At 32.6% G+C, this 25,727-nt stretch overlaps 1 protein-coding gene across 1 annotated transcript in view; it reads right to left on the bottom strand.

Annotated features, from left to right (window-relative positions):
- Window positions 1-12,471: 12,471 nt before the first annotated feature.
- The window catches only part of LOC106110866 (cytochrome b5 reductase 4-like), a 23,404-nt gene continuing 10,148 nt past the window's right edge, over window positions 12,472-25,727 (bottom strand). The window contains exons 2-10 of the mRNA XM_013292810.1: window positions 24,688-25,042; window positions 16,148-16,294; window positions 15,937-16,005; window positions 15,229-15,863; window positions 14,831-15,047; window positions 14,442-14,626; window positions 14,125-14,225; window positions 13,757-13,846; window positions 12,472-12,773 (exon numbers count right to left, since the gene is read on the bottom strand). Of these exons, the coding sequence (XP_013148264.1) occupies window positions 12,542-12,773; window positions 13,757-13,846; window positions 14,125-14,225; window positions 14,442-14,626; window positions 14,831-15,047; window positions 15,229-15,863; window positions 15,937-16,005; window positions 16,148-16,294; window positions 24,688-25,036 (2,025 nt within the window). The 5' untranslated portion in view covers window positions 25,037-25,042 and the 3' untranslated portion in view covers window positions 12,472-12,541. The remainder of the gene's footprint in view (window positions 12,774-13,756; window positions 13,847-14,124; window positions 14,226-14,441; window positions 14,627-14,830; window positions 15,048-15,228; window positions 15,864-15,936; window positions 16,006-16,147; window positions 16,295-24,687; window positions 25,043-25,727) is intronic.

Raw genomic sequence — 25,727 nt, 5'->3', positions numbered from 1 at the left:
GCAGGTAGTTCTACGAAGTCCTTAAATAATGAAAAGGAATTATTATAACTATCTTTTATTTTAGATTCCCAAGTTACATTTATTTATATGACAGACACTAATCAATTTTATTTTGAACTTACACTATTATGTAAGTGGCTAGCTGTTGCTCGCGACTTCGCCCGCATGAAATTAAAAAAATTATATACGAGTATTATGTTACTCACAGATAACGTAGCTTTATAATGGTGTAAGAATTTTTAAAATCGGCCCAGTAGTTTTTGAGTTATTGCAATACATACAAAAAAAAACTTTCCTCTTTATAATATTAGTATAGATGAATATATCTCAAAAGTGCATTTTTGTTTGCCAGCTAGTTATGTAAAATGTTATTGGTGTACACGTAAAGTCTAATAATACTCACATAGCTGATTGTAAAAGTAAGAAAGAATATAAGTAACTTTCTGTGTAAAAGTCAATCGAAATCGTAAAAAGTAATAAAAAGCGTAAATGGAAAGCTAACAAAAGTTCAGAGGACAACTAACTCGATTCACGTAGAAACTTATTACGTGAGTCGAGGAGATGAAACATACTAGGCATCAAATCGAATCAAATTTTCTTTTCTATAACAAAGTTTGTTTCTTCATCCCTTTTGATATCCTAAGCACATAAACTGAGTCTATCGTTTTATTGTAATCAAACCTTTTTTACTGTCTTTCTAACGTTACAAGGATAGTCCAAATATGTGTCAAATCAATGTAAGTTACGTCTCATATATCTTTGTTAATTTCTCTTCAAATTTACTTTCCACTTGTGAAATAAAAAAAATCAATCATATAGTAACAGGTCCAAAGTTTCAATCATATCTACGGCCTGTCCGACCACTTGCTGATAGTGGCTCAGATAGCTTAAAAATGTCGTCTCCGTCAGATAAGGTAACAAAATCCGATATTTCCATCACATTTTACATGTTGGATTGTTATCAGACAATTTACAATTTGGGGCAGGCCCTTACTCTTTAATAATTCGTTAGGTAATATTAAAAATCATGTGGAATTCAAAGCCTTGATTAAATTTTACTTTTGATTATTTTCGTAATTTCTTAAACGTAAAGCGTAAAAGTTTGAATGTAAAATGTTATCTTAGTTCGGTGAGCAAGGGCCCCCTCTATCGCGGGTTGCGTGCTATATATAAAAGGATCCAATCCCTCTGACATCTTTGAAGGTACTTATAGAGTTGGAACGTGATGAAAATTAGTTAACGTAGTCACTTTACATTTATCTTAAAGAATGTAAATAATGAAGATGTAGAAAATTCAGAGATAAATTAAATTTGAGCATTTGGTAGCGAAGAGAGTTTTATGTATACTATGTTATAAAGAGGAAAAATTTGATTGACTGGCCTGATTTAAAAAAAAAATCGCAATCAGGAAGCTATATTATAAGTGACTAACATAGACTATATTTTATACTTTTTAGAATACGGTATATTTCTAGCCGCACAGGCGAAGCTGGGACGGATTGTTAGTATTTAATGATTTTTAGATGCAAGCTTCTTCAAATTATGAGTCAAATATTAAAAATATATAACTACAAGGATTGAACGTTCTAATTAAAGAACAGTAGATATAAACAAAGATTCCAATAAATAATTAAAAAATTATAAAAGCAGCTCTAACGATCATATCGTTATGTCGGAACAATGAAAACAATAGGCACAAAGAATTTAAATACAAAAATCTTTCTTAAAATTATAATAACACAATAAATTCAAAAGAAACACAAATTTATAAGCAAAAAATAAACTAACCAAGTACATATACCGACATAACGTAGTAGTTTTTATGAAAACTTCCCTTTTTTCTATGCGACAGTTTATAAGAAAAATATCTGCGGTTAGAGACTATTAAGGGTAAGTGTCGGCTGTGCTAAACGACAACGACACACAAAAGGCAAAAGATAACCATCAGACTTCTCGTCTAAAACGAGATTTTAGACTTCAAAAGTTCATGCAGTCTGTACTAATATTATAAAGAGGAAAGATTTGAATTTTTGTATTTTTTTATGTATTGAAATAACTCAAAAACTACTGGGCCAAATTCAAAAATTCTTTCACCTAATTAATATATTATTTGTTATTTTTTCATTCGGACGACATCGCAACAGCCAGTATTTAATAAAATAACAACTAAAAAGTTTAATACATTTTTAATATTGTACCATTATTAAAAAATTGTATATTTTTTCACATTGTTTATTTTATTTATTGATAAATTAAAAATGTCAGCTTACAGTTTTTGTTAGAAAGAACGTCAACGTACAGTTTTAATTACAAAATCCAGTCGGAAACCTTTGAGCAGTAAATTGGATTTTTTGTAAACCCCGAGCGACGCTTTCAATGAAAATAACAGTTGATGAACGACGTCGTTCTTGCAATTTGGAAATAAGAAATTGTTTTTCTTCTCAATAATGCAATGATTTCATAAATATTGGTACAAGTTGATTTAATTTTATTTATTGTTCTTAGAGGTTATGTCGTAAAATATGGAATAATCAGACTGATTTTTTTAAAGGTATTACAAAAAGTCTAAACACATTGTTAAAAAATGTTATATTTAGATGAATACATTTTATATTACACTAGCTGTTGCTCGCGATTTCGTCAGCGTAAAATTTAAAAAAAATATAAACTATGTTACTCACAGAATACCTTTGTATTGGTAAAATAATGTATAAAATTGGCCCAATAGTTTTTACATGAATCAAATACATAAAAAAATGCAAATCTTTCCTCTTTATAATTATACTAATATTGTAAATGCGAAAGTTTAGATGGATGGATGAATTTTTTGTTAGAGTTTGTGGCCTAAACTGCTTAACGGATAACCGATCTCTATGAAATTTGGCATAGATGTAGAGGATGGTCTGTAAGAACACATGTTTTCATGGTTTTCACATTTTTACCATAACAATTGACAATTGAAAGTATAGTAACGATTAAGTAATGAATCTACATTGACTGACACCGACATCAAAGTAATAATAATTGTACAATATAGACATAACAGTTACAATAAGGTAGGTTTACTATTTTCAAGGAATTATTTCGTTAATATTTAGTGTACTGTTTTTTGAGAATATTTTGTTTTTAGTGTATTTTTTTTTGGAAGTCGGTTTTTGTTTTTTTTTCATTCCACGCGGACGGAGTTGCGGACGAAAGCTAGTATTAGTATGGATGTAAGGTGTCAAAATACTTGAAATATATAAACACTTGTAATGTAATGTAACATGTTAACCACAGAGTTTCTTAATAGCATCATTTTACGTATCATGTGCCTTATTTTATGACCCTCAGGGACAAGGTATAATATTATTAATTATCTACGGCCTTGTAGCGGCCGATAAAATGTGCCCTCCATATTGATTATAGCAGTAAATAATAAATCGAGTTTACTCAGCAATACGGCTATACTGAGCTTATTTCGTTAGCAGACATTTTTAGGAAAGATTAATCTCACTTTGTTCCAGATTATATATTCCACAATATAATCAGCAGTATCTAGAAAAATATTCCTTTTTGGTTTATTAAATATCTTAATTATCTATCTATACTAATATTATAAAAAAGAAAAAAAATCTATTTTTGTATGTATTGAAATAACTCAAAAACTACTGGGCCGATTTCAATAATTCTTTCACCATTAGAAAGCTACATTATCGCTAAGTAACATAGGTGATATTTTTTCATTTCACGAGGACGAAGTCGCAAGCAACAGCTAGTATCATATAAAGCTATAACATGTGAGTTTATAGCTTAACAATAACGGCATCGATTATTTTTATATGGACATATTTCATAACATGATGAAGCACATGAAACAATCTTACTAATAAACTGCTGATCCCTATGCAATTTGGCATGTATAATATAATCTGGATGGACGCAAGGGCTGATCATTTTTTTTTTAATTCCGCGCGGTGTCACAGAGTAAAATAACTACAGTATGATTTGTGTGCTGTTCACAGATTAAAATATTAACAACGTGGTTTTGAAAAATGAACTTTCATTGTTACAGTTTACATTAATTAAAATTAATGTTGAATTTAATTAAATGTGGCGAATATTATTGATCCAGTAGTGTCGGTGAAATTTAATTAGTGAATCCATTATAGCTGGCTGTATCGCTCGCCGCTGATTAATGGGTAACAGTAACTCGTGCTCTGTAAATTTTGTTACGCAATAAATATTGACTACTGATTGAAATTTAAGCTTACTTGTAAAGACCCAGAAGATGTTCCACAGATCCTTTAACAGTATAACGTTGTCCAACTCAGAATAATTAATAAATTGGGATTCACATAGAGTATTGTATATTATAGAGCGGTTATCCTAGTATTTTTGACGTATACACAAAATCATAAATTAATTGGGTCAAAATTAAAGTAAAAAGATAGCAAAAAGACACTAAATTTTGTCACTTGATTTTGAACTTTAAGTTATGTCGTAACTCATAAAAAACATACAGACGAATTGAGTATCTCCTTCTTTTGGAAAGTTGGTTAAAATATGTATTAATGAAATGTAGTGTAAGTACTTTTTCATTATTTTAATAAAATTTCAATTGGACGTAATACTAGACTTGTCAGTTAGAAATTTCTGGTAAAATTTACCTTTATTAAAAAATGAATTTTCGTTTTCCTTCCGTATTTCCTGATAAACTTCCTCCCTTGAGCCGGATGGTAAAAGTTAAAGTTTCGCTTCTCAAGTTCTTTAAGTTAAGGTAACTTTTGCAGTAACTCAAACACTTAGACCAGCTGTTTTATCGTCGTGTAAGTTTAGCCCTCAAGGGCTAACTTCAAAGTTATTATTTTTAATTTAGACTTCAAAAAATCCTTTAGATATTTTGTGCCCAATTTGATGTAATGCCTAACGCTTGCTACGGTCGTTCAGTTTTAATTGACAGTTATAACTGTACAGTCGAACTGTTTTGTTAAAGCTGAGTTAAAGTTGATTTAATGGTTTCTTTTCGACGTAAAAGTACCTTAGTAGGTAACAATAGTTTATTGAAGTGTGCTTATATTAATAGAACAGGAGCGTCTTAGTTTTTCTAATCGACTGTTTTACTTGATTTTATTAAAATTAGTAAGGAAATAATACTTTTTAGTCACGTATTATATTAATGTTAAAGTTGAGAAGTCAATTTACAAAATAAGCGACTACGGCGTGGGCTACATCAAAGCGAGGTGCCTCATCTCGACCCAAACAAGCCAACTTTAATACAACAAGGACCTTTACTTAATCCTGTAATTTCAGTTTAGCTAAACTTTCAATATTGTTATTTCACTTTTGAAGTTCATGCTAACATTGAGATTGTCTTTATTATCAGCCGTTTCCTCAGTTTTCAATTGACAACTAAAGGAGCAACTTAGTGTAGATAACTATGATTCAATTTGCACTAAGTAAGAATACAATAATAAATGATTTCAGTTATTTTTTACATACAATATCTATATAAAAGTAGAGACAAAACCTATCTATAACAATAAAATATAAACCTATCTATATAAAAGTAAAGTTTGTATCATTATAAGAAAACGAAGGACGAAGTAATAATATTTTAATAGGTCTGTTTGTCATCTTTTGATATAAAGCCATCGTAAAAACGTCCTCCGCGATTGCTATTCATTTCTAAATGGGACAAGGTAAATATATTCCGTTCCACTCACATAATTTTACGCAGCAAAGAAAAAATGTGTTTTTTTATACTCTGGGGTTTAAAACCGTAAGTTCAATCAGTAGCCTAAATAAAAGGCTTAGGGCTGGTCCCACCACTGGCTGGTAGTAGTACAGATAGCTCTAAAATGACATACTGTCAGATAAGGTAACGAAATCCGATATTTCCATCACATAATTTACACGGTGGATTGTTATTAGACAATTTACAATTTGGTGGGACAGGCCCTTAATATGGCATCCTCTATCGGCTATAATTTCTAACTTTTAGCCAGATATTTTCTACCAGAAGTTATACATATTTATTAATAGCTTGACTTTTTATCAGGTTTATTGCATTTTGTTCAATTTTAAATCATAAATATAACAATTAAATTAATTTGTAACTAGCTGTTTTTAGTATTTGAATAAAGAGAATGCTTTTAACTAAAATAGGAATATTTTTGCCTTCGCGTGCGGCACTTAACTTTTATAACATGGTCGTTGGAGCGTTTATAACCAGGAAATTGATTTAAAAGCCAGACGACGCCGCGAACCACTAGTTAATTTTTGTTTATGTATGTTAAAACATAAGGTTTCACTGTAAACAGGTCTTTAAGAAGAAACTTAGATTGTTTTTTTTTCTATTATTTAAGGAATATAAGCATTTAGTTTAATTTTAGTAAATGTAGTCTTCTATTTGGTATAATTTTGGATTTATCGTTTGGAAACTCGTATAATGAGGCTCAGGTTTAGCCGAGCAGAAAACTGCCGACGTTTTCACGAAACAAATTTATTTTTTTGTAATCGAGCTCTCCCGCTTATCCATCTTTTCATTTGAATTTTAAATACATTCGGTATAAGGTATTTTACATTCAAATGAAATGGAAAATTCACGATTTGTGGAAAACATTTTTACAATTTTATGAACGTAAATATCAGAAAGAAGGAGCATTTCTAAATCTTTGTTCACTATAATTTTTATACTGAGAACTAGTTTTCTCCGGCGACTCCATTGGCGTGGAATTAACAAACAAAAACAAAAGTGAGTAGCCTATGTGTTCTTCCAGATTACCATCTACATGTGTACCAATTTTCATCAAAATCTATTCAGCCGTTTAGGCTACAAACGCTAACAAATATCCCTGGATCTAAACTTTCGCATTTATAATATAAGTAAGATTAGGAAATCAAATAAACAGTGTATTCTATGATGATGTTTTCTCTAAACTATTTTACAGTTGTATAAAACGTGAGCGGTAGTGGCTGTGTCATTACGGACAGGAAATTAATTTGAAAGCTTTTGCCGCAGCAACGATAGCAAGTTACGTGTATTTAGATATCTTTTTTATGTTGTATAACAGATATTTTAATAATATTTCTTCTATTTATAGAAAAAAATGGAAATGAACATGTTATAAATAGCAATGTTTCTGAACAGTGTTGGAGGGTCTTTATAAATTATTAAATCTATTTTTATCTATTTAACCGATTTCCCAAAAGAAGAGGTACTCAATTTGTCTGTGTTTTTTTATTTGAGTACGGCATAACTCCGACCTTGATAGACCGATTTAAAAATTCTTTTTTTTATCCGAAAGATAGTACTTGCAGGTGGCTCCCACTTTTTTTTTTTATTTTTGTAGTCAAAAGCTACATCGTAGTTAAATATTTTAGCTCAAAATCGCGTGATGAAAACTGATTTTTTTGGCTCTCGTTTTGGATTTATTTATCGACTAGCTTAAGAATTAAGAAAATAAAAGTGAGTAGCCTATGTGTACTTCCAGACTATCATCTAGATCTGTAACAAATTACATCGAATCGTTCAGCCGTTTAGGCTACAAACTCTAACAAACATCCATCCATCCACCCATCTAAACTATCCCATTTAATATTAGTATGAAGTATGATAAGTCTGAATTGAGATAACTTTTGGTCCACTCACATTTACCTATGAAGAGGTAAATTTTAAATTTAATATCATATTTACCCTTTTAACGTTGATCGTATTTAATAGCTTTATCCGTTGGGTTTTTCAGTAAAAAGCTTTCGTGTTTGTTTTAATTATGAACACGCGCCGTGTTTACAGCGAGTACGGGATGAATATATTTCATCCAAGTTACCAGCAAATCTTGAACACTGCCGGTTTGTAATTTACCTAGGAAAATTGTATCAGTAAAATGCATATTGAACAAATTCATTCGCAATGAATAGATTTGGTCAGTTGGTTTGTTTTTTTATACAATTTTAATCTGCAGTACACATGCAACTTTTATTCTAAATAAATATACGATTTTTTTTATTATAATTTCTTTTTTGTTTCAAAGAATGAGGAAAATAACTATATTTTATTGGTTAAGTGATTCGCAAACTCTTAGTTTATGAACAAACATGATAATTTTAGTTACGGAATTAAATTGCTCATTCTCTGTGAAACCTTTTAGTGAGGGAAATGAGATTTGCTCGGCACTCACATCGTACATGTATTATTCAATAACCGAGGCCGCAGCCGCTCCCTGCTACACGAAGCAATCGATAAGTAAATACAACAATGCATATTACGACCTCATTTGACCTTAAATATAGACTTTTGTAAACTAATAACAAACAACGCATTAAAATAAATCGTTAACTTATCATTCCCTAATAGAGTTTATACTTTATCTAAACCTAAAGGATGTCCTTAGTGGCCAGTGTTAAAATGTTGTAGAATAAAAATAAAATTAGATACTCATGTTTAATTTAGACTTCGTTCTTTTGTTTTGTTATTTGATAAATTTCAATTAAAATTGAACTTTACCAAGAACTAGCTGTTCCCCTGCGACTTCATCCGCATAAAATAATGAAAACTTTAATTTATTGTTTACATGTGTCAAATTATCAATTGCAAACGTCAAAATTACATGACGCTGACAAACCATGGCAACCTTGGTTTCTTGATGTTGGCAGCAACTTATGTTCTCATTCCCACGTTAGGGTTTTTATCCAAAATATTTACCCCCTAAGTTAATGGCGTGATATATATCCTAAAGAATGACGTAGGTGTAGGGTATTAAAAAAAGAATTCTTCAAAAATATGCTGTGATTGCTGACATCTTAGGCAACAAAGAAGTGTGTGTTTACGCTTTATTATAATAGTATAGATGACTGACAACTTCAAAGAAGTTCTAAATTAATTTCCTAAACAAATTAGATAAAATTGTTATGTTAATTTACCTTTAATCATAACTACAATAGGAAATTGAACAAACACCCAAGTTTGTTGAATGTCGGGAGTTTCAAGGATCCTCTAACTTGAAGGCTTTCACTTACTAAGTTGGCAAGTCTCATCAAATCGAACAATGCTCGAGGGACCATCTTACATTTACTGGGAAAATTGGGAAGCCATAATTTATAAACTTTGGTACTTATTGCCGTAATAGTCGATAATTAGTTACTAAGGGTAAATATAAGTAGATTTCTCACACATAATTGATATCACTTTGAGTTGAAATTAGTCTTGATTAAATCGAATTATACAAATAAGTACAAAAACGCATAAAACTATTAGTAAAAAACGTTTTAGAAAGGATGTTTTCTAAAGCTAAACCAACAATTTCGAAGGACATAAAATCCTGTCTTAGAAAATCCCCGTGTTAATCAACTCGGTTTAGCAGTCAGTCTGAAACTAGCTTTACTCTACAAGGTCATTGTATAATTAACGACTGCCCTTTTACTCATACAGTACCATTTGTTAAAACAAAGAGAAATTAATTGGATAGATATGACATTGACGATTCATACAGAAATAAAGTAATTATTATTGATTCGTTAATACTTCTGATTGAATTGAAGGTCAGTTTGAGAGTCTGTTTACAATCTGTTTTATTTACCTCAGATCTAACATAATTACTTCACCCGGTCAACTTAAAGAAAGAAAAATAATCTTTCTTTAGGTAAAGATAATTTTCTCGATTGCCTTAGATGGCGCTTATCTCCCAGTTTGCTCCGACTTCCGGTACCTCGGCTCATTAATCCAAAGCGACGGCTACATTGACCGTGACATGACAAATAGAATAAAAGCGGGATGGATGAAATGGCGACAGGTCACAGGAGTAATATGCGACCCTCAAATTCCACTTAAATTAAAGGGGAAAATTTACAAGGCCGTCGTAAGACCTGTCATGATGTATGGATCTGAATGTTGGGCAGTAAAAGGGACGGATGAAAGAAGACTACATGTGACAGAAATGCGAATGTTAAGATGGATGTGTGGGGTAACACGAATGGATAAGATACGAAATGAGTATATTAGAGGAAGCTTGAGAGTAGCCCCCATAATAGAGAAGGTTAGGAGTAAAAGGTTAGCATGGTATGGGCATGTTATGAGGAGGGATGAATCGCATGTTACAAGGAGAACGTTAGTTATGAGTGTGGAAGGGTACATCGGTAGAGGTAGACCTAGAAAGAGATGGATGGATTGTGTAAAAGGTGACATGATCAAAAAGGGAGTGCTGACTGAGATGACGTATGATAGAGTTATGTGGAGGACAAAAACCTGTTGCGCCGACCCTACGGGAGTAGGATAAGGAGATGATGATGAGGTAAAGATAATTTTCCTCGGTATTGGTAGTTTTTGAATTTGGCGTAAAAAAATATCTTTTGTCCTCAAATGTTTTAGAGACAATGACAAGCAATAAGATTTCAAATAAGTGAAAACATGAGAATTCTCGAATATGCATTGTTGTGAAATAGCTTTTCATAAAGTGTCTGATAAATACACTTCGTCGTATTATAAATAGAATAGTAATAGGTACATAGTATGAAAACTATTTGGAGTAAATCAATATTAGACGAGGTCCATAATTCAATAGCCGAGTAGATTGCTGGCAACTTTAACGATAAAACTTTCCAGCTAGTTGTTGAACTAACATGTTACGCTCAGTTAAAACTACGTTCATTTTGTATCACGTAGTTTTTTATAAGAACATAGCTGTTCCCTTGCGACTTCATCCGCATAAATTTATAAAAAATTTAATTTTGTTGTTTACATTTGTCAAATTATCAATTACAAATGTCAAAATGACATGACATGGTAAATAATGGCAGCCTTGCTTCCTTAATGTTGGCAGCTTGTACTTTATGGTCGATTTCCCACATGACGATTTTTTTCCAATTTATTTAACCCCCATGTTTAATAGCGTAAAAATATACAGCCTAAAGCGTGTCGTAAATGTAGGGCTTATTGTTAAAGAAAGAATTCTACGCCACGAAGTAGTCTGTGTTTACGCTTTATTATATTAGTATAGTATAGAAGTATAGATTTATTGTTAATTGACATATTTAAAAGTATCAATAGGTCATTTATATAATAAGATCAGTACAGAAGTTAACATTAAAGACAACAAGAAGTTTGTAATGAAAACAACATTTTTTTTTGCAATAAATTTAATTAAAATTTCATTAAATTACTTGTGTAACAAAAACATTGTATACATAAAATAATAGAAACACCTGGAATGTAGGCACTTTATTTAAATATAAATTCTATAATACAACAAATATTTTCCAGAGAAACTGTACAGAAACAATACAATTGTAATAGACTAAAATAACGAATATTGTTATTACGTTTGCATAAAATCGAGTTTAAATATACTTTGATTAAATAAATATACATTTTGATTTTATGATAAAATAAGATAAGAGCAAAATAAAATAATTAGATTTTAATTTTGTTTGTTTATTGGCTAAAGATATTATTAATGTACATTTCAGAAACATAACGTATTTGTATGTTAAAATAAACTAAGTATAAAAATGCTTTACTACAGATAGAATATTTGTGACGATTTTTACTATTTAGTAGCTTTATTAATCTAATTTATCACGGTTTTATAATAATTTACAATAGGCAATTGGAAATTTAAAAATATAATTTTATAGATGTATGCTTTACGTTAATATGCAAATATGTAATAAATAGGCCCATATACATTTGGTTAAAACTTCGACTATGGTGGCGTAATACAGTTTGAATAACTTCTATTCATTTTATAACAAATTACATTCGAAATGCTACGCGGACGCTACGCCGTTAATAAAATGAGAATTCATAGGAATTGGGCGTATAGTGAGTTTGTTCACAGTTGGCTGTTTATACATTTGTTAAACAATGTACAGTCGGGCAATCTGGCGGTGTTGTTCTGTAAAAGTTGCAGTTTTAACTTTTTTGTTTTAAGACGCGAAACAATAACCTATAGGACGCAGCTTACATGTGTTTGTTAAAAAAAGGTCGGTCAGTGGTACGCGGTTAATAGGTTACTTTGTTTGTATGATGACAAGACAACATCCTAAAGGTCTAATTTTAGTCCCTTTCCCTTTCCACCGCATAGGAAGGAGAAATGTCCTGTTTATGTGCGTCTCCTCCTCCGTCAATTTAGGGTAGGCAACGCATCTGCGATTGCGGATGTTTATGGGCAGCGGTCGCTTACCATTTCGGTGAATCAGGTGGCCGCTTGCTCGTTTGCCTTATATAAAAAAACTGAAAGTAGAACACCGCCAATTTACGCGATTGTACATAAGATTAGTACTGACGATTGTGTTTATTTTTTTCGTTTATCTATTTTGTAACACGATGAAAAATTGAATAATATTTTAGTATTAAAAATACGAATATTTCTAGTAATTAGGGGCCTATAACCTTTGGTAATATTTATTTTAAGGCTATTCTTTAATATGTATGCAATTATTTCTCACTCTTGGGACGAAATCACAATACATGTATTAATTAACCTTACCCGCTGCTATTTACATAAGTACTTTATTAAGAAAAATAGACACACTTCAAACTATACTTATTTTAATTTATATTTTATCCTATAAAGGCATGTATACAAGTTTCTTTCACACCGAGTTTTTTCAATATATCGACGCCGGCGTGCGTGAATTCTGTCGGTCCGCAGAGACAGGCGAAACTTAAAAGCTCGTCATCGGAAATAAAAGCTGATTCGTCGAATGTTTCGGATAAAAGCTCTTTAGTTATCCGTCCCCTGCGGCCGGCCCACGTCGGGCTCGCATTTGATAGCACGTGGGTGACGTTAAGCCTGAAAAGAGGGATTATCAGTAAAATTCACCAACGCTATTTTATCTGTAGGATTTAATGCTGTATACTGCGTATAAGGCGAGTTAAATCATATACCAACATTTGAACTGTCCAGTTATATTAACGACTACCTATTCCTGTGCGGCTTCATCCGCATGGATTTATAAAAAAAATACTTTATTGTTTAAATTTGTCAAATCATTAATTGCAAATGTCAAAATGACTTGATGACAAAACCATAGCAATCTTAATCTTTGATGTTGGCAGCTTGTCCAATTTATTTATCCTCTAAGTTTAATAGCGTGAAAATATATAGCCTAAAGCTTGACGTAAGTGTAAGACTTTTTGTTAAAGAAAGGATTATTCAAAAATATACTGTGATTGCTGACAGCCTACGCAACAAAGTAGTGTGTGTTTACGCTTTATTATATTAGTATAGATAACCGCACACATCGTGTAATAGACGCAAAAACGGCCACTTAATGTAGATTTTATTAAATCTCAACGATTCTTTGATGTGGGCTTTTATCACTTTTAGTGTGAAATCTTAACTAACTTGCAATTAGTACTTTAAGTTAGCAATCTATAAAACTATAGTATACATGTGTCAATATGTGTAGAACACGTATTGCATAACAGAAATAGCGAGCGTTGTTCAAACTTTGGAGTTGCCAAGGACATCTTCCACTTAATAGACAAGCCCTTGACATTTCCACGCTACAATTCAACGTAAACTGGGAATGGGAAAACTCAGACGTAAATAATCATTGATTATACGTTTAAATTAATATTTCTATGAAATAATTGTTTGTTTTTAAAATACTATATATTTTTTATGAACAAATACATCGTTACCAGTGAAATAATACAGACAATGCTTTTGCTTTCATAAATATTATAATTCACCAAAACACAAGACTTTTCATCTAATTAATGAAAAGGGACCATCTCAAAGTATACTAAGTAATTCAGAAAGCCATTTACCTGTCATCTTGTTTCATTATTTCTTCAAAATTCTCTCTAAACAAAATGTCACGTTCAGTTTTGTTGAAGAATATCAAAGTTATTCTCTCACTGTAACAAAAAGTAACAAAGTGGATTGTAAACTTCCAACTATTGAAAGCTTTCAAGTATAAAGTAATCTAACTTTTAAATGAATAAACAATAGCTTATTGATTATAGACAAAAGAAATTACTTTGATAAATTAAATTTGTTTTCATTGTTAATTATTACAATGTTTTAATATCTAAAGAATTTCTTAATTAAACTAAAAAGGTCAAGTATCAACAGTTCTATAACTACTAATTAGTAGAAATATTTTAAATTAGTTTTGTATAATTAATATATTTACCATCGAGGGTTCGATCTTGACAGCATGAACTTTAATAATCCCAGCATTGGAGTGATCCCCGTACCCGCTGCTATCAAGAATATCTTTCTTACTGTTTTTAACTGAAAGGAAATTACATGATCACAAATAACACATTCACTGTGAAACACTGTCTAATACACCGAGTATTAGACTTTTAAAAAGAGAGATGAAAGTTAAAACCCAGCTGTAATGGCTAATAAGATTTGGCTGCAACAAATAAAGATGAATTTGATAGTTTTAGATAGTATTATCGTTTTACTTTCCTTTATTTTAAAACGCACCGTGAATAAAGTTACCTTTTGAAGTTGAAAATTGCCATAAGGACCAGACACGGTGACAGAACTGCCGATCTTCAAGGACGTCAGCATCGGAGATAGAACGCCCAGTTCATATCGTTTTATCGCAAGTTTGAGCGGCGCCGTGACGTCGACAGCGGCCCAGTTGTCTCCCACCGGTGTATACGATCGTATACATTCAGAACCTAACAATAAATTAGCTTCAATAAACAATCGATTATCGATTTATTTTCGATCGCAACACTGAACTACTTGTACTATCTGACCTAGTTAATGAACTTCGAATCAAGACTATTGAAGTCTTTATGAATATTTTGTAGAAAAATCTATATGTGAGAACAAGAGTTTAGGATATTTGATTACTAGCCACGCACATAAATGCTTATTACCTGCGAGTGTTTGATGTATTCGTACGTGATGCCCTATAGGTATAACCACAGGGCCTGATCTGGGCGTCAAGGCTAGCAGCACGGTGTCGTGTGATACCGCACTGCTCCCCTCGACCCTGCACTCCACCGTCCTCGCAGCTGTCATCTTCACAGCATTACTTAAGCTTGTCTCTCCGCAATTCTTCCATACTTTCATTTCCGCTTTTTGTGCAATTACCTAAAGATTGTTTAAATTCTGTGACACCGTGTTTAAAAGTAAAATTGAAGAGCAATTTCTTACTAAAAATGCACAATAATAGGACAACTAAGCGAAGTTTTCTGCCCTCTCACTTGGGCGTATGTTTAGTGAGCGAGAAGCAGTCGTCTATTGTTCGAGCATGAATTGTAGTTATACTTACTTCAATCTTTCCACTTTCAGCAAAAACACGTAACTGCAAAGGTTCTCTAAGCGCATGTTCCGGTACTATTTTGATAGTTCTTAACCACTCATTAGTTACAACTTCTATAAGTAGTTCCCCGTCTATTAATCTGGCACAACCGCCCGGATTTGCTAAATATCCAGTGTACACTGATATAGTGAGCTTCGTCGAAGTTTGTATCCAGTCAAAGCGCAAAGCAGGCGGACTATCGTCATTGCTTTTCTCACTTTTAACCGGACTTGACCCCGCTCTCCGACTAATCGTCACAGGTAAATCACTCGAATGTATCAAACTTTGCATTATTTTACTCGGTGGACTAGATTTCACATTATCATCACTTTTACTACTTATTTTTTTTCTAACCGGCGTTATACAATTAGCTAAATTCTCCATAGATTTCCTAACAAGTTCTTGAGCTTTGGACGGCTCACGTAATCGTTCGGATTTGGACGATGAACTGATGGTATCGAAGATATCCTCGGCGTCTGGTCTATCGAAGCGCAGAGGACCGATTAAACATTTGGCGAGAAGGGAATCGTAGTTTACCCAGGGATGTACTTTGTCGAATAACTCTGTCGCATCGATACCCGCTCCGCGCATTAGTTCTTCAGGCCCTAGATGTAATAAAACGAAATAAAACCCATTGTTCAAAACGTAAGGAAGATACGGGAAAGAAATTAAACTTACCTCCAGGATGATATGGCAAGTAATGTGTAATGTTGTACACCCGACCGCGTATCGCAAGCCAGGCGTCATCTAAAACAAAACCAGATTTGTAGAACATTTTTTAAAATATCGGAATACACTTGTGTTAAGGCAGGTTTCCATGAGTGAAATTTCGTGCGGTTCTGTTCGCATTCGTTCTCAGAATCTTCCGTCGTGTAAACCGTTTACTTACTTTTTGTGTTATGAGCAGCAAGTTCCGATGGATGTACTGGCCTCATCCGACCACCCACGCCGGTTAAATCTTTCCCGGAATTGCCGAGTCGAATCCAATCCATAAGACTGTGGCCGGGTTGAAGAGCACATTTGTTTCGCGGATTTCCTGAGTAAAAATAATTATATGTGAAAAAATTTGTATGAACGATCTTATAGTAACAGATATTAAATATAATTTTGTTATAAACCTTAAAACCAAAATGAGACAGTTCCTGACAGTTTGTAGGTTGTATTTGTTTTGTAAATAAACGTGTTTTCTCATGTTAAATATGCAAAAAAATCAACTGATATTTCACTTATTTGAAGATTTTACTTCATCTGAATTTTAATAAGTTTTATTAAGAATAAAATTCCCATCTCCCTCTGAGCACTCAAATATAAAATTAATATTACAAATTACGAATTTTAAACGTGCCAGAGAACGTTATAGCTTTATTTGATTTTTCAATAATAACTTTCAATAATTTTCAAACAACTCCTAATAATCTACCAAAATATAAAGAAGCCGAAATATTTGCGTGTAAACAGATACGCTTAAATATTTAAAATAGAAGTTTTAAGATGGACTCAAATAGTAAATAGATATTTTAATGCGAGAGTTAGCGATGAGAGATGGAGAAAAACAATATCCAACTGGTGTCCCGTTAGCAATAAAAGAAGAAAGGGTCAACCACATTTGAGATAGAGTGACGTCGTAGTAAAGATCGCTGCTGGACCAGACTGACATCAGACAAGACTACATGGAAGAATCTGGAGGAGGCTTGTCCACTCTTGGCGGCCCTTATACAGAGGATCAAGAGTGATATTAACCATACTAATTTTATACAAACATTAATGTGAATTAACTAATAATACTAACACATCTTTAGATCTAGTTGTAAATATCTCTGTGAAATTTATAACAGTTTAGTCTTATAATTTCTTACTTGTAATTTATAAATAAGATTATGTAAACTGTGTTAAGGGAAAACAAACCTATATTTATCTTTATCTTTTATTTTAATGTGTTAAATTCATAGTATGAATAGCATTTGAAACGTGTTTAAATACTTAAATACGAGCAACGCAAATCCGTTCCCTCGAGTTTGAAAAAAGTTTCCAAACTCCAGCCAATTTTAATTCCAGCAAGCTTTGAGATTTCCTTATAAATCTCAAAGCAGTTTCTTATCGTAAAGAAAAGTTTTACGACATCTATCAATAGTAACTTCTTGTTCATGACTTCCCACGCTTTACTTTTATTTTTTACACAAAGATTTTTTAACAAAATATAATTTATTCTGAGTTACTAAATACGTAGTAGCTTAATATACCACTGTTAAAACTTCCGTAAACTTTTAACGGCCGATAGTTTAATCGAGTCGGGCTTGAGCTTAATGACATTAACAAAATCGGTGTAATGTACGCTTCTCCATACACATACTGACTTGACTAAACAATCTGACAATAAGTCTGTTCTCTGTGGATTATCTTAGCAGAACCCATTCCCATAAACACTACTATCTTTCAAATATCGCATAGTAAACATTTTCATTTGTACAGAAACATATACGTCCATAGCAATCTCCTTTATAAAACGAAACTTACGTTCACAGTTTAGAGCATGTTATGATTTCAGGATAGCGATAATGTAAAACAGACGATAAACATGTACGTTGTTCTAACACGAACACAAAGGTTCGAACAAATTTACTTACGTGATCTATAAGCCTAGTTTATAATCGCGACTTCGTCTGCAAGGAATAAAAAAAGAGTTATAAATATAGTCTGTGTTTTTTCAGTGATAATTTATTCTGGGCCGACTTTATCTCGATCGATCCTTTTCATCTTAAGTCTTATTTAAAAACTAGCTTTCAGTCGCGACTCCGTTCGCGTAGAAATAAAAGAAGAAAAGTAAATAGCCTGGTCTTCCCCAGTATACTCTCTGCCTATGCCTAATTTCATCGAGATCAGTTCTGCAGTTTAGGTTAAAAACTAAATCAAACATCCACCATCCATATGGATTGATTTAGATGGCTAAACTTTCGCTTTTATAATAATGATATAATAAAAAAACATCTGTTTAAAATTCATAACTATAAAACAATTTAAAACTGGTTCTCCATTTGTCTAAATGACAATCAAATTATGAAGCCCACCGAAATGTAATTAAGTTAATCTCTGGCTTCGTTACGTTTCATTTTAAACGCAGCATTGTACAGATCTAAGCGGATTAATAGAATATTAAGTTAAAAGACAGCACGATTTTCATATCTATAGAAATACGAGTCCTAAATATTTTTTTTCATAATAATAGGGGGCAAACGAGCGGCGTGAACACCAAGGTGGTCAACGACGCCCATGGACATCCGCATCCATTTAAGGGACTTATTAACATAACGAACCTTCCGTTCGTCATTTGAACCTTATATTATAAAAGCGAGAGTTTACATGGATGTTTGTCAGAGTTTGTGGCCTAAATGACTAAACGGATCTCGATGAAATTTAGCATAGATAATCTGATAGAATACATAGGCTACTCACTTTGCTTTTTTTAAACCCAACCCAAAGATGCTCCACTGTCTAAACGCTTTGAGTCAGAATTCGAATCGAGACATCTCACTCTAAAATAAGTAAACGGTTTACATACAGGCAGTATAGGCGAACGACGATATCTGGCCCGATGAGAGAAGAGCTGCTATTGCGGTTAGCTCTATCAGAAAATATGTGAAATCTACACGAGTACAGAACATGGTATAAAATATAAAACATGACTACAATACAAAAAAATATGTTGTAGCACTTTTATGACATAGACAGTGGGGCGCTAGTCAGTTGTGATAATTTATTTTGATTTCTGCCCACCGATCAGATATCCTAGTCGGTCTATAACTACAGATCTGACTCACGTATCTATATTTATACATAATTGCTAATATTACCTCAATGCAGCCTGCCAAAGATACTTTTGGAGAAATGGAATACTGAACTGATGCATTAAACCGGATGTCTATACATTAAAAATGTGGCTATGATATTGGTCTTTTCAACAATATTGATAACTGATTTCTATATCAAACCTTTATCTATGTATCATAGTTTATCTGCACGCAATAAATACTCAATCCGGTTACGAAATCAAATTAATATTGGGTGTCATATTATCATACTAATCGTACTTCATACTTGTTTGTTAGAGTTTGTAGCCTAAACGGCTTTCGATAAAATTTGGCATAGATGTAGAGGATAGTCTGGAAGAACACATAGACTACTTACATTTGTTTTTTTAGTTCCGCGCGGGCGGAGTCGCGGGCTAAAGCTAGTGATTCATATAGAAAAGGAGAGATCCACTTTACGAAACATGTTTCTATTTTAATTCTTTGATAACATTAATAAAATTATTATTAAACACGTACTTGATGTTACAATGGAAAGGGGAAGGAGGTAATTCTCACGCTACAGACTCCAAAAATATAACATATATATAAAAACTACCACACATACGAACATATACCAGCTGTCTCCTATATACCAAGTCAGTATTATCAGCCGACGGCTACCATGGACACGTGCATTTTCAAAAGTTGAAAACATTAAGTTGAAGAAATAAAAAAGGAAAATTTCTTTGTTGTATAATACTTGTGTCTTTTCCTTCATGAAAACAATAACTTTCTTTGCTGAAGTGTACTTGTGTAGTACTTCCCCTCATACAGAATATTCAATTAGAATGGACGATATCTACACAATAACAATGCCTAGTTTGTTCTCGTTCGTTCCGTACGTGAGTTGCTTGCGTAATGTCTTATTTGTATTTACTGTCCAAGTCCTTAAATCAAGTAAATAAATGAAAGCGGGCGATAATTTTCCTTTTTTTGCAAAAATTAGCGAATACTAACATATTTTTTGACCGACTTCCCAAAAGAAGGAGGTACTCAATTCGTCTGTATGTTTTTTTTTATTTTTTTATGTATCCTATCTTATGGGTAAAAGAAATTATTGACTCCATTATTATTTTATGATATATATTTAAGAAAGACCATATTAATCATTAGTTACCTAAAATGAATTAGGTAATATGTTACACTCTGTAAAAAAAAACCATTAGGATAAGGAAATTCTGTTACAATTCTATTCAAAAAACATAAATAAAGCTTTCTGCTATTGTAAATTACGAAACAGTTATCCCTTTCCCAATTCACAGTTGAAGAAATAAAAGAAATTTCGTTATAACGTTTTCTCCCATTTTATCGACGCACTTGACCGAACCTTTTTTCTCTGATAAACCGAGTGGATATTCCTTTCAATAACAAAAAGTATTGGAACACACACAAAAATAAAAAGAATCGAGAAGACTTAATTCATTTGTTTTTAGCACTATTCTAGTTTTACTAAAATTACTCATTGGAATCTCGTATAACAAAGTTATAATCGAAATAGGTTTGTACCAGCTTTCGACCGCGACTCCGTCCACGCGAAAAAAAAAACAAATGCAAGTAGCCTATGTGTTTTTCCAGACTATCCTTTACGTCTATGCCAAATTTCATCGAAATCCGCTCAGCCGTTAAGGCTACAAACTCAAACATCCATCCATCTAAACTTTCGCATTTGTAATATTAGTATGATAGTATGATTATGGCATAAACAAAACATTAATATACCCTAACAATATTCATAAAACTCCATAAAATTTTTATAACTTATCAACTGTTATAATAAATGCCTAGAGGCAGAAGGTTCTCGAAATAAAAATAAACAAATCCTTCTTTGTGATTCGGCCATTAAATTCGTGCGATATAAGGATCGCGGATATTTGCTTACAAGAACCCCGATTTATTCAAGTAATAATTTCTTATCCTCGGATATTATATTGCTCTATTTGGAGCAATAATTTCCTTTTATACGTGATATGTGTATAGAGTATTATCAACAAAGGCAACTAGACTCATGTGAACCTCCAATAAATCGGCTTTGTTAGTTATCTTATATATATTCGAAATAAATTCCATTAGATTGCTGGTGACGTGGTTTACTAACTCCTATGCAATTTATTAGTTATTAATTCCTTTTGTTTTCATCCTTTCTTTAAATATTCAGGAAAGGAATTCGAACGATTTTCAGCATGCAGCAAGACATACTAAAAGTACTCGACACTGGCCCAATCTGCTAAGGGAGTGCCATAGACTAGAAACTGAACTGAACATACTAAAAGTATATTAAATATTTGTTTATACTCTATTTTATTTATAAAGTAAAAATCTATTCACATTACAATGTGTCTCATATTGCTCTTTTAATAGTAAGAATTTCTATGACGAAAACAAAAAAATTAAAAGTACGTAATTATTGTTGAAGAGACAATGTGTAGAATTTATCTGTAATACCTCCACAAGGACGATGTTTGTTTTAGCTTGAGGGTTCTTGGCAGCTTTAAGCTCGTCAAGTTGTTTGCTAACGGTTTTGCGTCACTGCCCTCGGTAAACGATGTATGTTTTCAATGCTATATATTTATATCTATGTTATATTTATTGAGTATACTACAATCTAAGTATCTTCTTAAAGTTCAGTCAGTTGTATCAAAGCTGTAAACTTATCGGGTTGTGCAGGAATCAAAGAAAAACAAAAAACGTAAAGTATCACGAAGACTGGAAAAATGCTAGCACTGAAAAGAAAACGCTAGTAAAAAGTAAAAGAACTGTATTTACAACCAATGTTTATAAACGTAACAGCGTAGACCAAACACAAACCCCATTAGAATCGATTCGAATAAAACAAACATATACTTAATATTATAAATGCGAAAGTTTAGAAGGATGGATGTTTGTAGCCTAAACTGCTGGACGGATCTCGAAGAAATTCGGCTATGTACAGGATAGTCTAGAAGAATACATAGGCTACTTACTTTTGATTTTTCTTATTTAACACGGACGGAATCGCGGGAGAAAGCTAGTATCTTATAATAACCTGATTTATCAGGATCAGGGGGTCGATGTCTCTGTCTCCCATGCCACCAGCATCCACAACAAGGCATCACTTCAGATTATCACATCATGTTACATCACATATCAATCGTTGAATTCAGATTGATATTACCATATCAACACAGATTTAATCACAAACACATATGCAACACTAACACAATATTGTTTCTAAATAAATGCATGTACATGAATACGCTAAACACTTTACCTAGGACAAGGACGTACACAAACTTAAAATAAAACATCGACGCATTACATTTAAATAAAGCATTTATATAAAAGGAAGTACAATTACGTTCTTTATTTTAAAAATCGTATGTAAATCGGGTGTAATTTAAGATCAACGGGAGATGCGAAACACAAGCAACCCCCGCGGCGTTCAGCGCTCGACTGCGATTTGCGACGTTCAGGGCCGAGACCTGAAGGCTTTCCCTATTCCAGAGTTTTCATTATTTACAGCGAGAACCCGTAACGAGTGTTTGTTAACGAATGTCATGTTTTTGTGTTTACGTTTGCCTACATCTCTATTCAAGGAAAACTTTTTTTAATCTTCACCTTTATATAAAAGGCTACCTAAATAAAAAAAAAACGCTTAATTTACTTGGATGTTAAATGAAAACAGAAAGTACTACAAGTGTTACATGGGTAGACAGAAGCTAGATTTCTTTACGATTAACTTTGATTCATGTTTAAACCGCTTATCTATAGAAAATAAAAATAACCTACAAAAGGTATTTCCATGTTTACACAACGCTGAGTAAATCTTATATCGGCATCAGTTAAAATAATTCTTTCTTTAACATCCGTTGTTTATTATTTTTCATCTTTTTAATTCTACTAGCTTTTGCCCGCAACTCTGTCCGCGTGGGATTAAAAAAACAGAAGTGAGTAACCTATGTGTTCCAGACCATCCTCTACATTTATACCAAATTTCATCGAAATCGGTACAGCCGTTTAGGCTACAAACTCTAACAAACATCCATCCATCCATCTAAACTTGAGCATTTATAATATTATAATATAATACTAGGTTATGCCCGCGACTCCGTCCGCGTGGTATACAAAAAAACAAAACAAGTAGACTATGCATTCTTCTAGACTCTCTTCTACATGTATGCTAAATTTAACCGCTAAACTGCTGAACAGATCTCATAATTGAGATCTGTTCAGCAGTTTAGGCTACAAACTCTAACAAACACCCATATATCCATCTAAACTTTCGCATTTACAATTATAATTAATATTAGTAAGAAAGATGTAGGCAGCAAGTATATTCGTTACGATTATTTACTTTATTTTTTCGCACATTTTCTTTTTAAATGTCGGATAAGGATATTGCACAAATAAATATCGACGGGAAATTTTATGTTTATTTAACTATGGCTTATAAAAACTCTGTTACTTATCTTGTTTATATATTTATTTTGAATAAATCGATTTCTTTTCTTTAAAAGTAAACGTATAAATACAAATAAACAGCTTGATAAGATTTACGACTTATTTAAACTAAATGCTATATTTTAAAACGAAATTATTTAGTACAACGATGTTCGTAAACCTGGCTTCCTACTTTACAGATAGTACAGTAGATAGCTACCATTATTAGGGGAAAGTTCAAGAGCACTTGTTCTTATTTCATTAACCCGAATATCAAAAGCCACGTTTAGGTATATGAAATATAAATCTACAGCGAAATCTCATTAAGATTCCGTAAAACATTCTAGAATTTATAGATTCGTTAAAACATTTTTTTGGTTAAAACTGTATATACGAAAAAAAATCTTTAATGTTACACTTCAATTTACGAAAAAAATACATAGTACCTAAAACCGATAACTTAAATGACAAAGTAAAAGGTTCAAGCGACTGTTCCTTTAATTTTTATGTTAGATACATTTCCACACAAAAAAGCTTGAATTCTTACAAAATATTTCACACCAATTTCTTGACGCCAAAAGACCGAGGCGTGTCATTGATTCGCCTACGATAAGTATCGCTCAGAGTCGTTTTAGCGAAATTAGATAATAAATATAACCGAAGTTATCGACGCAAAAGTTATACGCAATAGCTCCATGTTATACTCAATTGTTATAACGATATCGAAAATCGTTTATCCCCAATTAACGATTTGGAATTACCAGTTCCCACACGCGTTCATATCTTCCGCCATTTTCCTGTATAACCATATGTTCTATATTGATGTAGCAGGATAATGTACGTGAAAGTGTGTATTTGTATCAAAAATAGCTACTTCAAAGATACTAGAGGTATAATCTTATTCCTTTTTAAAAAAAGAAAAAATGGAAGAATTATGATGAGTGATGTGTTCGCACTAAATGCTACGGCTAAAACTAAAAGTCAGTTAAATTGTACAGTTCGTGTTTAGCTTACACACGTCAATTGTTCGTTCTGAAGTCGTGTAACAACTTTTAACGTGTGGAATAGTGATGGGCTTTAGGGTTAAGCGCTTAAATCTTTTCAGTTATTTTTGATACCTTGTGGAGGATATTGAGGACTATAGCTAGTAAAATATAAATAGACTCACCCGTCGCAGACCCGCTATTCATATTAGCAGTTTGCAGGTTAGATTTCTCCTGTGGCGAGGTCAATCGTGATGCATCCGTATTCGCAGCGCTGCTTTGGAGTGTCTTTGTGAAAGGTGTGGGTGAATTGGGTAAAGATAATGGCGATGACAATCGCAACGGAGATGTGGGTGTCCCAAGATTAGAAGGCAGAGATAATTTCGACTCCGAAGAAAGTAGGATACTTGGTTTAGAATCCGAATTATCAGAAATCGATGCAGCGGAACAAAGAACATTGGGCAATTTCATGTTCAAGGAATTTATTTTTGTTTCATCACAAGTAGCTTGTTCCTTTTCTGTAGCTTGCGACATTTTAATCTGAAAAAGATAAAAGAGCGTAAACTAAAGAAAATCATGTATGGTCGTATTTGGTAACCTTCCCAATTCAAAAAGTCATATCCTAACACTTGAAGGATCATATCATTGGTACATTGAGAAGTAGTCGAACTATATAAACTTCACGATAACGTAAAAGGTTGAATATATTTTTTTAAGACTGAACATTGCATCATAGTCATTTCAGGATATTACGAGGATAGTCGTGACTCGTGATGCGACTCATGTCACACTAGGGTTGTTGTTCTAATAATAATAAAAAAATTAAGTGTAAAAAAACAAACTAAAATAGGTACATGTGAAGATTATCACATAGATGGCCTATGATTCCAATGAAAAAGTTACTATACGACTCTTCTAACGTTGTAAACAAATATATGCCTGAGAAAGTGTGCTCTCAGAAAAATGTTTTGTACAATAATTTGTTATCATGAAATGGTAAAGTCTGTGTGACAACCCTATTCGTGACGCCTCACGCTTGTACTGAGCGAGATAGCAATAGCGCCGTGTCGAATGTGTGAGCACAGCACTATGCTGTTTATGTTCCTCGTCCCCCTCCACGCCCCGCGATACCATTTAGTAGGCGTGAGTCGTTACGTCATTTTCGAGAAACGTAACGAAACTAGTGATTTGTTCGGTGTCACATGTTTCAAAACTAGTGATTTTT

Source organism: Papilio polytes, unplaced genomic scaffold (assembly GCF_000836215.1).
Source record: "Papilio polytes unplaced genomic scaffold, Ppol_1.0 DF824191.1, whole genome shotgun sequence".
In the NCBI taxonomy this organism is placed as follows: domain Eukaryota; kingdom Metazoa; phylum Arthropoda; class Insecta; order Lepidoptera; family Papilionidae; genus Papilio; species Papilio polytes.
This window is presented reverse-complemented; position numbering and strand designations above follow the sequence as displayed.